The sequence below is a fragment of the Molossus molossus genome, unplaced genomic scaffold (genome assembly GCF_014108415.1).
Source record: "Molossus molossus isolate mMolMol1 unplaced genomic scaffold, mMolMol1.p scaffold_m16_p_10, whole genome shotgun sequence".
NCBI classification, from domain to species: domain Eukaryota; kingdom Metazoa; phylum Chordata; class Mammalia; order Chiroptera; family Molossidae; genus Molossus; species Molossus molossus.
In genome coordinates this window covers 24,920,604-24,935,960 of record NW_023425345.1, presented here as the reverse complement: position 1 = coordinate 24,935,960, position 15,357 = coordinate 24,920,604, and the positions used below count along the sequence as shown (strand labels likewise).

The window sequence follows — 15,357 nt, the reverse complement described above, 5'->3', positions numbered from 1 at the left end:
TATTGTTTCAAACAGGTTTTCGATTTCTTGTTCTCGCTCTTCTCCTTCTGGCACCCCCAAGATGCGAATGTTGGCACGCTTGAAGTTGTCCCAGAGGCTTCCTCACACTATCCTCATTTTTTTGGATTCTTTTTTCTTTTTGCTGTTCTGATTGGGTGTTTTTTGCTTTCTTGTATTCCAGATCAATGGTTTACTTTCTTGGCTTTAGCTACTCTACTATTGAATCTGTGTAAATTATTCTTTATTTCAGTTAGTGCCTCCTTCATTTCTGACTGGTCTTTTTAATGCCCTTGAGGTCCTCACTAAGTTTATTGAGCATCCTTATAAGCAGTATTTTGAACTCAGCATCTGTTAGGTTGCTTATCTCCATTTCACTTAGTTCTTTTCCTGGAGTTTTGTTCTGTTTTTTCATTTGTGACCTGTTTCTTTGTCTCCTCATTTTGGCTGCCTCTCTGTGTTTGTTTCTGTGTATTACTTAACGAGAGGGATGGGGCTATCTGAGACCAGATGCTGCTTGTTTGAAAGAATTTAGGAAAAACCTGAAGCAGGATCCAAAACAGGCCAATCCTATGGTTAAGCAACTGGCAATAGCTTGGGCGGGCCTGAAAGTTGGGTGGGGTGGGGCGGGGCAGGACAGGGGCCTCAGGGAATCACCAGGGCGGGGCTACCAGTATGAACCAGGTTGCTGGAGTCCCAGGTATGGCGTCTGTCTGCTGCCCCAGGGCAGGTCTCATCAAAGGAACAAAGGCCTCTGACAGCACGTCTGTCCCAGAGAAAGCCCCCTCTCCAGCCCTCGCTCCAATGCCAAACAGCTCACTTCTTCCCTGTATGTCTCTGGCGCCCCTTGAGCTGCCTCCCCTTGAGCTGCCTCCCCTTCAAGCTTAGAGGGAGCAAGTCCGAGTAAGTCTGTGCGTGGGCCCTTTAAGGAGCTGCCTGGGGCTCCAGCTGCCTCAGTCTCCCTAAGCCTCAGTTTCCGCTGCTTTTTCCAGCCAGAAGTTATGGGGACTTCTCTTCCTGGCACTGGAACCCTGAGCTGGGTGCCTGGTGTGGGATGGGGACCCCCTCAGACCTCAGGGTGTCCTCCTGATTTTTATCTGCCACATGTGGGTGTGGGACCAGCCCTCCACCTCCACCCCTCCTACCCATCTTGATGCGGCTGCTGCTTTAATTCCGTAGTTGGAGGACTTCCATTCAGCTGGATTTTAGGCGGTTTTGAATGATGGTTCTGTAGTTTAGTTGTAACTTTGATGTGGTTGTGGGAGGACAGGATACTACGTTTACCTACGCTGCCATCTTCGCTTTGGCCGGTTTGGCTCATTGGTTAGAGTGTTGTTGGCCTGCTGTCTTTAGAGAATCGGGTTTGGATCCCGCTAAGGGCATGTACCTTGGTTGCAGTTTGTGCCCGGCCCTGGTTGGGTCCTGTGGGTGGCAGCCACTCGATGTGTCCCTTTCACATCAATGTTTCTCTCTCTCTCTCCCTCCCACTCTATCTGAACAAAAGATGGAAAAATATCCTCGGGTGAGGATAATAAAAAATATATATATATACATACATACATATGCAAGCACTATGTATACTGCATATGCTGCATTTCTGGATGCACTCTGCTGAAAGTGAATCAAGTAGTCATTTAGTGAAAAATCGTAAACTACAGTTCTTTAGGTTCACTACCAACCTCAGTACTACTGAGCCCAGGAATTAGAGGAGGCCAGAAAATAGACTAAGATTTCTTTTCAGGAAACAGAGATTTGGAAATAGCTGGGTGATCACAGGGAGGGATATAGTGTCTTATATTTTCTCCTAATGTTAAGTGATGATAGTGGGACGAGGGTGTATTCAGGCAAAGCCAAGCAGCCAGAAGTTCTGGACTTGGGTAGACCAGATCGATGTAGAGGAGCACTGCTTTTTTAGTGCTTTCTGGTACCCATGGTGTAAGGAGGTTCTAAGAAAAATCCCTCTGAAAATAAGAACTTATTCTGCATGTAACTAAGTAAAGAGATATGATTTTTAAACTGTTAATGATTCTGTGTTGCCATACCTATTTGTAGTTAGTGGAATTTAGGAAGTCACTTGGAGAAAATAGGAATTCTTTAGCATTCGTGGTTGTGATTACAATATTTGCATGCAGTAGCTAAAGAAATAATCTTCCAGCCCTGGCCAGTTTGGCTCAGCGGTTAGAGCATCGGCCTTTGGACCAAAGAGTCGTGGGTTCATTTCTGGTCAAGGGCACATAACCTCGGTTGCAGTTCGTCCCTGGCCCTGGTCAGGGTCGTGCAGGAGGCAAGCAGTTGATGTGTCCTTCTCATGTCGAAGTTTCTCTCTCTCTCTCCCTCCCTTCCACTCTATCTGAAGATAAATGGAAAAATATCCTTAGGTGAGGATAAAAAAAAGAGAGAGAGAGAAATAATCTTTCCGCCCAGCTGGTGTGGCTCAGTGGTAGAGCATCGACCTGGGCACCAAGCGGTCACTGGTTCAATTTCCTGGACAGGGGACATGCCCAGGTTGTGGGCCAAATCCCCAGTGGAGCATGTAGGAGGAGGTGGCCAGTCGATGTTCTCTCTCATCAGTGTTTCTATCTCTCTCTCTAAAGTCAGTAAAGAAAAGGGGAAAAAAAGAAATAATCTTCCATACATTGTATTTTTGCCCTTAAAAATGGGTTTAGTTTCCTTTTCAGCAAATCTGTTGTTAGTCTGCCCTGTTCCACAACCTTCACTCTCCATAGCCCTTTCTTTCTCAGATCCTCTAAGAGTTAAAAAAAAAAAACCCTCTCATTTTATCTCAATTTGAAGAGCTCTGCTTCTGTCCTGGGCAGGGGGGCTGGGAGCTTTCCTTGGACCTGTTGCAAGCCAGTTCTCAATGGAAGTGTTCCCTGTCAGAGAGCATTCATTCTTATTCTCCATTAAATATTTTCAATGACTATTAGAAAAAGGGGGCATAAATTGTTTAAAAGTCAAACTTGGTGACTGTTTCATCGCTCTTACTCATCTTCAGTATCTATCCTTCATTTCAGGAATGTCTCGAGGTAAATCCATGATCAGCTCCCTCAGCATCATGGGGGGAAGCAGTGGACCCCCCTATGACCGAGCTCACGTCACAGGAGCATCATCAAGTAGTTCTTCAAGCACCAAAGGCACTTATTTCCCTGCAGTGAGTAGTCTGGTTTCTTTTGTTTCACTTTGAATGCTGAGATACGTAGGATCTTAGATTGTTGGTTCACTCAAATGTGGGTATTCCGTGATGGTAATGTAAAAAGTTTTTTAGTATAGAATTCAGGCATTTAAGGTTCAAAGAAGGCTTTACCATCACCATGTGAGTACTTGTAACTCTCTTTGTGTTTGTGTAGTAACCAGCATATTTGAAAGCACTGGACATTAATTTCTGTCTAGGTAAATGTACCTCCTGAGAGGCTTAGGACCTTCATTCTATGACCTCCCAAGAGGAAGCACATGGTATTTTTTTTCTAAGTCAGTAATTGTTCTTTAAACAATTATAAGTTTTTAAAAAACAAAACCCAGCGATACTGAACTTAAACTAGTGACTTGAGAGTATAGATTTTCTTTCATCACCGTACGCTGTTTAGCCATGATGAAACTGTTAAGGAGCAGAGAGCTGCAAGCCTGAGGTCACCTCTCTGGAGAGGAGGGATTGTGCTAATAGTGTTATGGGAAAGAACGAGCGGAGATGGAAGAAGAGAAGTGGAAAGAAAGTCTGATAGTCTCTGTCTGGGATAGACCATTATTGTTTTAATCATTTCATTACTTTTCCTTTTAGATTTTGAATCCTCCACCATCTCCAGCCACGGAGCGATCGCATTACACTATGGAATTTGGTTATTCTTCCAACAGTCCTTCCACTCATAGGTCCTACAGGTAATACATATCTTCCTCTAGTGTAAATTGGAGTACGTATTAGATGGACGGAGTATTAGCCCTGGCCAGTTTGGTTCAGCGGTTAGTGTCAGTCCATGGCTCAGTGGTAGAGCTTCGACCCGTGCACCAAGTGGTCACTGGTTCAGTTTCCTAGGCAGGGGACATGCCCAAAGAGTCATGGGTTCAATTCCCGTCAAGGGCATGTACCTCAGTTGCAGTTCGTTCCTGGCCCTGGTTGGGGTCAAGCGGGAGGCAACCAGTCAGTGTCTCTCAAGTCAATGCTTTTCTCTCTCTCTCACTCTCTTCCCTCCTCCCCCACTCTATCTGAAGATAAATAGAAAAATATCCTTGGGTGAGGATTTAAAAAAAAAAAAGAAAGGACAAAGTATTCTAGTTGTGGGCTTGATGTAGCCCCCAGGAAGTAGATGGTCACTGAGAGAGAATAGGCGTCTTGCCTTGGTAACGCTGACATTGCCCCTGCCGCAAATGCCGGCCTTTAGAAGAATAGGATGGCCCTTCATGCTTTGCATATTCTAAGGAAAAGTTACCTATCGAAATGACTGATTTCAACGTAGGTTACTGCTCGGGTTAGGTTTTATTAACAGTCTGAGGGCGAAGTATTGGGATAAGATTATATGGTTCAGAGAGGTGTGAGCACTGTAGAACAGCAGGGTTATTAGGAGCACAGAATATCAGAGAAGGTTCAGTTCAGCCCTTGCTTACATACGTTATTATGACCTGAAATGAGGGATTTCTCACACAGCTGCACGGACTAGATCACGACTTGCCAAAGGGGAAGTGTGCCTTTGTGCTGATCTCTGCATCTACAGATCGTAGTGAGCAGGTGAAGCACTAGTTCTAGTGTGTTACCCTTACTCTTCCCTGTTACCTGAAGGGCCAGCTGTCAAGAACTTGATATTCTCTGTCTAAGCACTTAGTGCCCAGTATTTATTGTTATTCCTCAAGTACCTATTGTCTCCTAGATATGGTGTTTCTAGAATTCCAGTCAGATTGCCCTGATTTAACCGCATAGATGTGTAGAAATCAAGTGGAGCCTGGCTGGTGTGGCTTCGTGGATGGAGCGTCGTCACATGGACTGAGGGGTTGATTCCCAGTCAGAGCACATGCCCAGGTTACTGGCTCGATCCCCAGCAGGGGGCATGCAGGAGGCAACCAATCATGTTTCTCTCTCACATCAATGTTTCTATCTCTCTCTCCCTTCCTCTCTCTCTCTAAAAATAAAGATCAAGAAAGAAAGAAATCAAGTGGAAATTGTTTAGAGTACCTCATTCAGAATTCCTATTTCATAAATATGACTATTTGAGATAGGTTTGACTTTGAACTTATTTTTGTTTTATTGTAAATGTTGCTTTCCCTGCCACAAGTTTGTTTTAGAAATCCAAAATAGAGAGGCAGAAACTTGAAATTTGAAAAAAAAAACTAAAATTTTATTTAAAAAGTTGTAATTTCTTTAAGTTGAATAAAACAGTTTGATTAAAATGAACATTATTACATCAAAAACAATTCTTTTAAAAAAATATGTTTTGCCCTAGCCAGTTTGGCTCAGCAGTTAAGAGTGTTGGCCCATGGAACAGAAAGTCCTGGGTTCGGTTCCCGCTAGGGGCGTGTGCCTTGGTTGTAGTTTGTCCCCAGCCCCGGTTGGGGTTGTGTGGGTGGCAACCACTCGATGTATTTCTCTCACATTGATGTTTCTCTCTCTCCTCCCTCTCTCCCTCCTACTTTATCTGAAGATAAATGCAAAAATGTCCTCGCGTAAGGATAAAACAAAGATAATAAAATTTTAAAAAATAAAATGATTTTATTGATTTTAGAGAGAAGGGGAAGGAGAAGGAGAGAGAAAGAGGGAGAGAAACACCAATGTGAGAGAGAAACATTGATCGGCTGCCATCTGCAGGCCCACCACTGGCCATCAAATCTGCAACTAGGGCATGTGCCCTGACCAGTAGTTGAACAGATGACCTTTTTTTTTTTTTTTATCCTCACCCGAGGATGTTTTTCCATTTTTTGTTCAGGTAGAGTGGGAGGGAGAGAGAGGAACAGAGAGAGAGAGAGAGAAACATCGATGTGAAGGGACACATCGAGTGGCTGCCACCCACACGACTGACCAGAGCCGGGGACAAACTGCAACCAAGGTACATGCCCTTAGCGGGAACCGAACCCGGGTCTCTCAGGACCGCAGGCTGGCGCTCTAACCGCTGAGCCAAACTGGCCAGGGCGAACCGATGACCTTTTGATGCATGGGATGATGCTCAACCAACTGAGCCACAGTGGCCAGGGCAAAAACAATTCTTTAAAAAAAAAAATTTTTTTTTCCTTTATTGATTTTAGAGAGAGAGGACAGGAAAGGGAGAGAGAGAGAAACATCGATGAGAGAGAACATCAATTGGCCGCCTCTTGCATGCCCCACACTAGGGATTGGGCCCACAACCTGGGCATGTGTCCTAACTGGGAATCGAACCAGCGACCTCTTGGTGCATGGGTCAATGCTCAACCACTGATCCACACTGGCTGGACCAAAAGCAGTTCTTATTTAATCATTTCCCACATCTCAAATTAAGCCCAGTTTGTTTCTTCTGAGTGAAACTTATTTATTGAGATTTTTGTCTACACTGAGACTTAAAAGAATTTTGTTGATTCTTTTTCCTTCCTTCTCCTGTTTTTCCCCCCATGAAAATGGAAGTGTTGGGCTTTTATTTTTATTTATTTATTTATTATTAATCTTTACTGGAGGATATTTTTCCATTGATTTTTAGATAGACTGGAAGTGGGGGGAGGGAGAGAGAGAGGAAAAAAAACATTGATATTAGACACATCGATTGGTTGCCTCCCGCACAACCCCAGCTGGGGCACAGGTAGAACCTACAACCCAGGTAGGTACGTACACGCCCTTGACCAGCAATTGAACCCAAGGCCCTTTGGTCCTCAGGCCGACGCTCTTTAACTGCTGAGCCAAACCAGCCAGGGCAGTTTAAATGTTGAACCTTTTAAATGTTGAGCCAAGAAATTTTACCAAGACTTGACATCTGATTGGACAGAAAGATAAGACCTAAAAAATACTATGATATATTAATATGGGTAGTTTTAAAAAAAAACACTCTTGAGAAAACCTGCCCAGCAGGTTATGTAACACTTGGTCTTGTGGCAGCCAGTTCTTTGGAGGCAAGTCCTACTGATAACAAATGGTCTGTATCCTGGGATATCATCTGTGGCATTTTCTGTCTATCACTATGTATTTTGTGGATTGTTGCTTCATTTTGCACTTGTTCTTGCTTCTGTCTTGCAGTTACTTTGTTTAATATGAGGCATGTAAGATTAACTTTACCATGTTTAGAATATATAGGGTGTAAGAATTTGCAGGTAGAAGCAGGAATGATAGAAAAACCAGCACGTTAAGTCAGCTTTTATTTTCACTAGTATGATCCTCTTTCCAGTGTCTTTTTTCAGTTAGCCATGTGACAAACTTTATTAACAGCTGTAGAGTACTTGAAAAGGTAGACAAACAAGTATAAGAAATAAGTTAGGTCAAGTACGTGTTAGAAAGTTCACGGTCCTTTATGGATATTTAGAATTTATCATTTTGATATTGAGTTAAAGCTGCTCCCATGCCAATATGCTTGTCTTTACAGGACAGTCAAACTGTCTCTGAAGCCACAGCATGTTCCCTTGGCTGATAGCAATGTAGATCTGCCCCTGAGGCTGTCTGCATATTCAGTCTGGCATGTACAGTATTTGATTTTTAAAGAAAGAATGAAGTCTTCAGACATAATTAAATTATTCGTCGGGTAAATGATAGAGCAGTTAAAGAATGTTGAGGGAATGTTAACACGTTTGAGTAGGATAAATGTGTGAAGACCCTTTCTTCCCACAGACCATGAAGTGGCAGAAATTGATGAGGTTCACTATATATAGACCAAATGCAGTATAACTGACAGCTTTTCAAAGATAACCATTAAGTACAGCTTTAAATAGTTCTTTATTTTGTGATACAGTTTAACTAAAGCTGAAAAAGCACATCCAGGGTCTAGATTGAGTTCACCTGTGCATTTCCATCCAACCATTTTTAATTGCTTCTAATCATATTATATTTGCAAATATAAAATACATGCTATCTTCCACTTCCAGTCTACCATTGAAAATTGCCTCCTGGTTTGTGCAAGTTTAAATTGTAGTAGTTTATTCTCTTCAGTGTGAAGTTTACGTCAAATACCTCTGTATTTTGATAGGGCAGACTACTTTCCCATAAAACTAACTCTTCTTCCCTTGATTTTTCTCCTATGCCAGCTACAGGCCATACAGTTACCGGCACTTTGCACCCCCCACCACACCCTGCAGCACAGATGTTTGTGACAGTGACTATGCTCCCAGCCGGAGAATGACCTCAGTGGCAACAGCCAAGGGCTACACTAGTGACTTGAACTATGACTCAGAGCCTGTGCCCCCACCTCCCACACCCCGAAGCCAATACTTGTCAGCAGAAGAGAACTATGAAAGCTGCCCACCTTCTCCTTACACAGAGAGGAGCTACTCTCATCACCTCTACCCTCCACCACCCTCTCCCTGTACAGACTCCTCCTGAGGAGGGGCCCTCCTCCTCTGACTGCCTCCAACGCAAACGTGTACATACAGATTTGGTTGAGATCTGGAGGGGGGGAGGGAGATACTAGAGAAGGATGAGGCAGACCATGTACAGTTAAAAATTATAAATGGGGTAGGGAATACTGGAGATATTTGTACAGAAGAAAAGGATATTTATATATTTTCTTAAAACAGCAGATATGCTGCTTGTGCCATAAAAATTTGTATAAAAATAAATTTGTACTAAAAATTTTATTTTTGCAAACGAAATACACAAAGCATGCCTTAAACCCAGTGAAGTGACTGAGTACAGAGGAAATAGGAAAAATAAAGGCATCAGTGACCAGGAATGCCTGGGCTTTATTGATACCAAAAATAAAAGAAGAAGGAGAAGAAAAATTTAAGTCCATCTCAGAGCAGCAAACCATAGATGCTTGGAAGTAGCCAAATAACCTTCATGTTAACTAACATTTGAGGGCCAACAAATTTAAGAAATCATGAAAGAGAAAAAGGAATTAATACTAACTTTGGACATAGGGTTTTGGAAATCCAGCAATTTTAGTGAGGGAAATAGATATTTATAAAAACCCATTCTGGGTGTTGCTGTGTAGGAAAGATCAGCTGTCTGGTAAGAGCCCGCGGGGCCACGTGTGCGGGTCTCTGTCCCTACCTTCGAGTCCACACGCCTCCTTCAGAACTTTCTTCTCCAGGTGTTTTCACCTCGCTTGCTCCCCCGGCAGCTTTGTAGGCCGTTTTGCCAAGATACCATGATTTATTCAAAGCTTTTTATCTTAGGATTGATTAAATGGAATTTCTAAATTAAGATTTTATTTTAATATTTATACTAGCTCCATTCTCCTGTATGCGTAACTCTTCAATTTGACTGCTGTTTTTGCATAATGATCAAAGGTTAGACATATTATTGCTCCTCTTTACTTCTAAGATTGTTTTAATGCTCCTTAAACTGCCTTTTTACAACACATGTAGACAGTGTTTAAGAATTACAAATTTAACCATTATGTTTTTGTTGTAAATGGATCATATATCCTTGCAGTACTTTCAGCATGTAATATCACAGTATAAAATCATTTTTATATATATTTTTCCTACTAAAATATTTAAATATGTTCTGGTTAGAGACAATCTGTGTAAAAGGAGAATGTTTTGTCATCATTAGGTTTTCCCTTTGGTAACTGTTTGTGACATGTTCATGTTCTTTAGGCCAATTTTTCTCAGAATGATGTCTACATACATACCTCTTCTAACGTGTGACATAAGTTTAATATCTTTCTGTTACCTAATGTGAATGTTAGATTTTTTTTCAAATTATCCACAGATTATTCTTTTAATCACCTCTTATATATATATATTTATGTGTGTTCTCTCTCATCCCATTATGGATTAAGGTGATTTAACAAATTTAACAATACAGATTAAATGAGAAGGCAAACTTAACTTCTCAGCTGTCAGAACTCGGGTGGAGGGGAATAATGGAAGGCTCCTTTGTAATCTGCCTGCCCTGCATGGTACTGGGCTGCTGCCTTCAGCTATTAGGGCTGACCTGTGGAACATTCTAGCACTGCTCTGCCTCCTTGCCAGAGTTAGTTTCCTGCTTTTCACATGTTTCCAGCATTTCTCTGCTAAAATTGAATGTGTTTTTAAACTAATATATTTTTTACCTTAACAGATGTTGGTCAGTTACTTATTGAATGGTTTTTTAAAAATTCTGTCTTGCTGAGGCCTCTCTGGGTTTCAAGGCCCAAGAAGGAACAATGGAAGAAAGGATTCGGAATATTGGGAAGGGTGATATTTTAAGCAATTAAAAAATACCTATGTAAAAGTTTTAGAGAAAGAAATGTGGTTTCAGAATAATGCTTAGCTTGTTGGGGACACCAAGAATCCAGTGCACTTGGTTCTGCACATGAATAAATGGTGATCCAGCAGTGTCTTGCATTTCAGTCACACAAGCGGTAACTTCCTGTTGATGGAACGAAGTGCTCACTGCCTAACAGAATGGACACGAAGTTGCGTTCTGTGACACACACGGGCACCTGATGCTTAAATGAAGATGGAAAGGTTAGCAATAACTGGGTATCAATTAGAATTTGAGAATTCTATATGTTTACATTTTTTTAATGTGCATCTTTATCTGGTGGGCTTCCCATGTGGACACTTGCACTATAATGACCTAAGAAGAATATTGCCTTGTTGTATCTCAGTCCAAGTGCTTGCACTGCATTGGCAATGGCCTCTTCTTGCAAAATGCTGATTTGTGTGCCAATTTGAAATTATTTGAAGGCAGTTCAGCTTAATCTCAGAATCCTCTTTCTGGGGTGGTTGAGGTGGATTTTTAGTATTTTGGGGAGTACCTTTAAAATGAGAGCATTGTCAGAATTCAGGAAAGAGTCATTGGCCCTTGGGTTACATGGACAGTTAAGCTTAAGTAAACTATCATTTTTTTCAAAAAATATTTTTTCTTTATTGATTTTAGAGAGAGAAACATTTTAGATGAAAAGAACATTGATTGGCCGCCTCCTACATACCCCCACTTGGGAAATGGCCCACAACCTGGGCATGTGTCCTGACCTGGACTGGAACTGGTGACCTCTTGGTGCATGGGTGACGCTCAGCCACTGAGCCACACTGGCCAGGCTTAAGTAAACTATCTTGATTATTAAACACAAAAGTTTTAATTGGAAAAACTAAGGATTAAAAAAACATGAGCACAAATTAGGAGAAAAAAGTCAAAAAGGGTTTTAAACTTGCTGTATTGCTAGATTCATTATTGATGAGGGGGGAATGAATAAAATTTTATTGGAGTCCTTAAAAAAGTATTTATTTTGAACATGTCTTAAGGTATACCCACTTATTGGTATGATTAGAATTACCTGAGAAAGTACCTTTAGCCAAGCATACATTCAGTGCACTGTGTAGTAAGCTGTTCTGCACTGAACTTTTCTAACTTTGAACTTGGCTCCTGCAGAGCCCTAGTCTTCTGAACAGTGGCCCGAGGAGTTTTATTCTGAACCCTTAAAACATTTGAGAACAACTGTTCTAAATGGGTGATATGTATTTAGAAATCTAATATAGGAGGATAAATTAGAGGGTTTGAGCAGTAAGTAAAATGTTAAGATGTTTGAGGATTACATTTGTTCATTTTAAAATAGTAAATAATTTGTATAAGGCCAACTCATTCAATATTAGGATATAAAAATACCCTTCATTTGTATTAGGTAGCAATTCGTTTTGGGGTAAAATCATTTGGTTTTGCTGTAAAGGCCCATAGGTGAAAAATATTTCAGGCACAGTTAGTAGCTGCGGCTCATCTAGCCTGTTAATGAACTGTGTATTTATGCGACCTGATGCTAGGAATCCTGGTAGGCATTACTTCTGGTGCCAGAGGGGCTTTCTTTAAGCAAGTCAGCTTTTCTGCCATAGATGTACTACTGCTGTTTCCCTGTCTAGTCCTGTGCCTGAACCAGATGCTTAGAAATGCCGTTTTAAATCGTTTTATCTCTTCCAGGAGAAAATGTGCCACTCCATTAATTTACATGGCATAAGAGCTGCACATGGTTAACATTTCACATCTAACAATATTCAGAAACAGAAATCTTGAGCTTTTAAACCCCAAACCTGTCATACTTTATTAAGTTCCATAGTGGGGAGAGGAGAAATGAGCATGTGAATGTCAGTTCACTGGCAGATATTTGGACATCTACAAATGAGACTACACACTAGGTATAGACACGAACTGCGTCGTGAAGAAACTTATAATCCAGTGTTGTTTAAAACATGTTCTTGGAGTTTTTAAACTCAAGACATTTAATTTTATTTGGTATTGCTTTCCTTATCCAAAGCCTAAAATGAGCCAAGAGAAATAATAGATGATTTTAGAAAGCAATGGTAGCATGTGTGGTTTCTGACTTCTAGGATGGCATCATTTCATAATAGTCTCAAAATGTAGCTCTCGAAATTCTCAAAGTTTTAGAAGACTTTAGACCTAAAGCATATCATTTTACATTTGTAAATTTAGAATATTTTAAATTGAGTATTGTAACTCTATATAATCAGGATATTTGTCTTGATTCTGTGTATGATTAAACAAAACCTGTACCTGAGTAGGGGGGAGGTGTATGTTCAGGGTAATCTGGATGATCTGGAGTGAAATCTCTGCTGTCCCCACCCAGCTTCAGTGCAGACACACTGGGCTCCGCTCTTGTTCTCAAGGCGTCCTTAAACCATTGAGTTCACTGCTGGAAAAAGTATTCACGACTTTACAGATAGAAGGATGAACTAAGCAGTTTCTTGTACTCACACGAGAACTGTAGACCTAACAAAAACTTTTTTCTCCCCCATTACTTAGGATTTGCCTAAAAGTTAATACCAAAAAAGTATAGACAACTGCTTTTGCTTAACTGTTCGTTCTTTTTAAAATATAATCAGGGTAGGGATGCATATATATGTATGTGAATATATATGAACATTCCTTTAATATGGATATTAAAAGGAAAATAAAGAAAGTCTGATTAAATGTAATGTTACATGAAATTAAGTCTGGGGTTAGCGAGGAAAATTTAAAGGAGTAAAGAGGATACTGAGAAGCCTAAGCTGGAGTAGCCTTACTTGCAAGTGAAGGATCTGGTGCTGCTTTCAGATGTTTATCCTTTGTGTTTTTACATTTTTTCTTAAGCTTTAATCTTCGTTTTGTCTTAAAGTCAGCTGGTGTTTCTTGTTCATGGACTTTGGTACGATGGTGCTTTGCAAGGATGTATTTATATTTTAATGGCCAACATTTGGTCAGCCCTTGTCCACTATTCACTTCTCCCTTTTTGTGAAATAAGTGCTTTAATTGTAAACTGTATAAAAATACCTTGTATAAATCCCCTTTTGATTATTACAATAAGCTGAGTTGTAACAAATGAAATGTTGATTTTTATAATAAAACAGTGGAAAATAAAAGTGTCATTTCTTTTCAGCAAGAAATGAAAACCAGCTGCTTGTGCTTTGCTGAGATATACAACTGTTGTGTTTCAGACACAACAAAACCAACCTTTATTTTTATTCCAAATAAAATACAACCTGGGAAGAAAGGCTTTATTAGGCAGTGATTGAGCTCAAACATCAGGTGGTTAATGGAAACCAAGTTTTAATATAAAGGTCTTTCCTTAACAGATGCTTTTGAATCAGAGAGCTTACCTTGGCTTCTTTGCTGACCCTTCCCATTCTTTATTCTGGAAGGAAAACAAAAGTTACAAAAGTTGTGCCATTTACAGTTGAGTCAAAGTAAGGAAAGGCAAAACTATGGGTGGTTTGCCTGATTTAATTAAAATATTTTTTTCAATTATAGTTGACATTTAATATATTAGTTTCAGGTATACAGCATTAGTGGTTAGACATTTATGTAACTTATGAAGTATCCCCCCACCTCCCAAGTCTAGTACCCACCTGACAATATACATAGTAGTTTGCCTGATATAAAGGCAGGTATAAGAATGGGGAAAACAATGCAACTTGTTTTGGGTGAACTTGCACCCAGATAGTTTTCAGCTAAGTTTGTACAGTACAGTCTTTTTGGGGGGGGGGGGTAGAGAGAGAGAGGGAAACATTGATTGACTGCCTCCTGCACACCCCCTATGGGGGATGGAGCCCAAAACCTGGGCATGTGCCCTGACCAGGATTCCAACCAGCAACCTTTTGGTGCACAGGACAACGCCCAACCAACTGAGCTACACCAGCCAGGGCTACACAGTCTTTTTAAGTTTACTTCTTTGCCTTGTGTATGGTTGCATTTAAATTTAGTGATTTTTAAATTTACATCAAAGGATAGTTGATCTAATTGAGGTTTAACTCGTTAATGGAGTTCAGAGTACACTACCCCCAAATATGGCACCTTGGCATATTGAACATTTTAAGCTGAAGGAATTTGAGAAATGGCATGTGCATGAAGGAGTCTCTGACCTTCCCCCGAAGTAGACCATAAACTGTCATGTGAGAGGTATCCTCTCTGTACCAGAGGGAAGGAGTATCCTTAACACAAGAGGAAGGGACAGGAATCTGAACAAGTTTCCCCCAGGTTGCTACTGGTAACTCCTACTCTGTCCCATCATATCTTTCCGTGACTCCACTCCCATCAAACCTAGCATAAAAGCACTGGTTTAACCATGTCTTTGTCTTCATTTCCTTAGGAGGGCTCCTGTGTCATGTAAAACTTAAATACATTTGTATGTTTTCTCTTGTTACCGCTTTTGTTATAGGGGTCCCAGTTGAGAACTTAGAAGACATTTTTGTTTGCACCCACCCTGAAAATTTTCTACCTGAGATTTGCATTGTAAATTCAGACTTAATCAATATATAAAACCAATCCTCAGCCCTGGCTGATTTGGCTCAGCAGTTAGAGTGTCGGCCCGCGGTCTAGAGAGACCCAGGCTCGGTTCCCGCTAAGGGCACGTACCTCGGTTGCAGTTTGTCCCCAGCCCTGGTTGGGTCATGTGGGTGGTGACCACTCGATGTGTCCCTTTCACGTCGATGTTTCTCTCTCTCTCTTCCTCCCACTCTATCTGAACAAAATATCGAAAAATGTCCTCGGCTGAGGATAAAAAATAAATAAAACCAATCTTCTCCAATAAAGAGGCTAAAAATAAAGGATAGTTTTGCTGTCCGGCTTGCATTTACTGTGCACCAGGTACTGTGTGAACTATCTCATTTTTTTCCCTCAAAATAGTCAACTAATAATGACCAAGCTTGACGGGAAATGACAAATTTGAATATGAAAAACTACTTTGCAAAATTTTAATCAGAGACAGTTGGCAGTGGGTGAAGGTATGCTAGGCAAGTAGATATGAGCAGAGCAAGGACAATGGGACAGGAACAGAAGGTAAGGAAGGCAGAAAG

General features: G+C 40.9%; 1 protein-coding gene across 1 annotated transcript in view; it reads left to right on the top strand.

The window, feature by feature from the left end:
• The window catches only part of LRP6 (LDL receptor related protein 6), an 87,495-nt gene extending 76,551 nt beyond the window's left edge, over window positions 1-10,944 (top strand). The window contains exons 19-21 of the mRNA XM_036252216.1: window positions 3,012-3,148; window positions 3,773-3,870; window positions 8,173-10,944. Of these exons, the coding sequence (XP_036108109.1) occupies window positions 3,012-3,148; window positions 3,773-3,870; window positions 8,173-8,467 (530 nt within the window). The 3' untranslated portion in view covers window positions 8,468-10,944. The remainder of the gene's footprint in view (window positions 1-3,011; window positions 3,149-3,772; window positions 3,871-8,172) is intronic.
• Window positions 10,945-15,357: the final 4,413 nt, after the last annotated feature.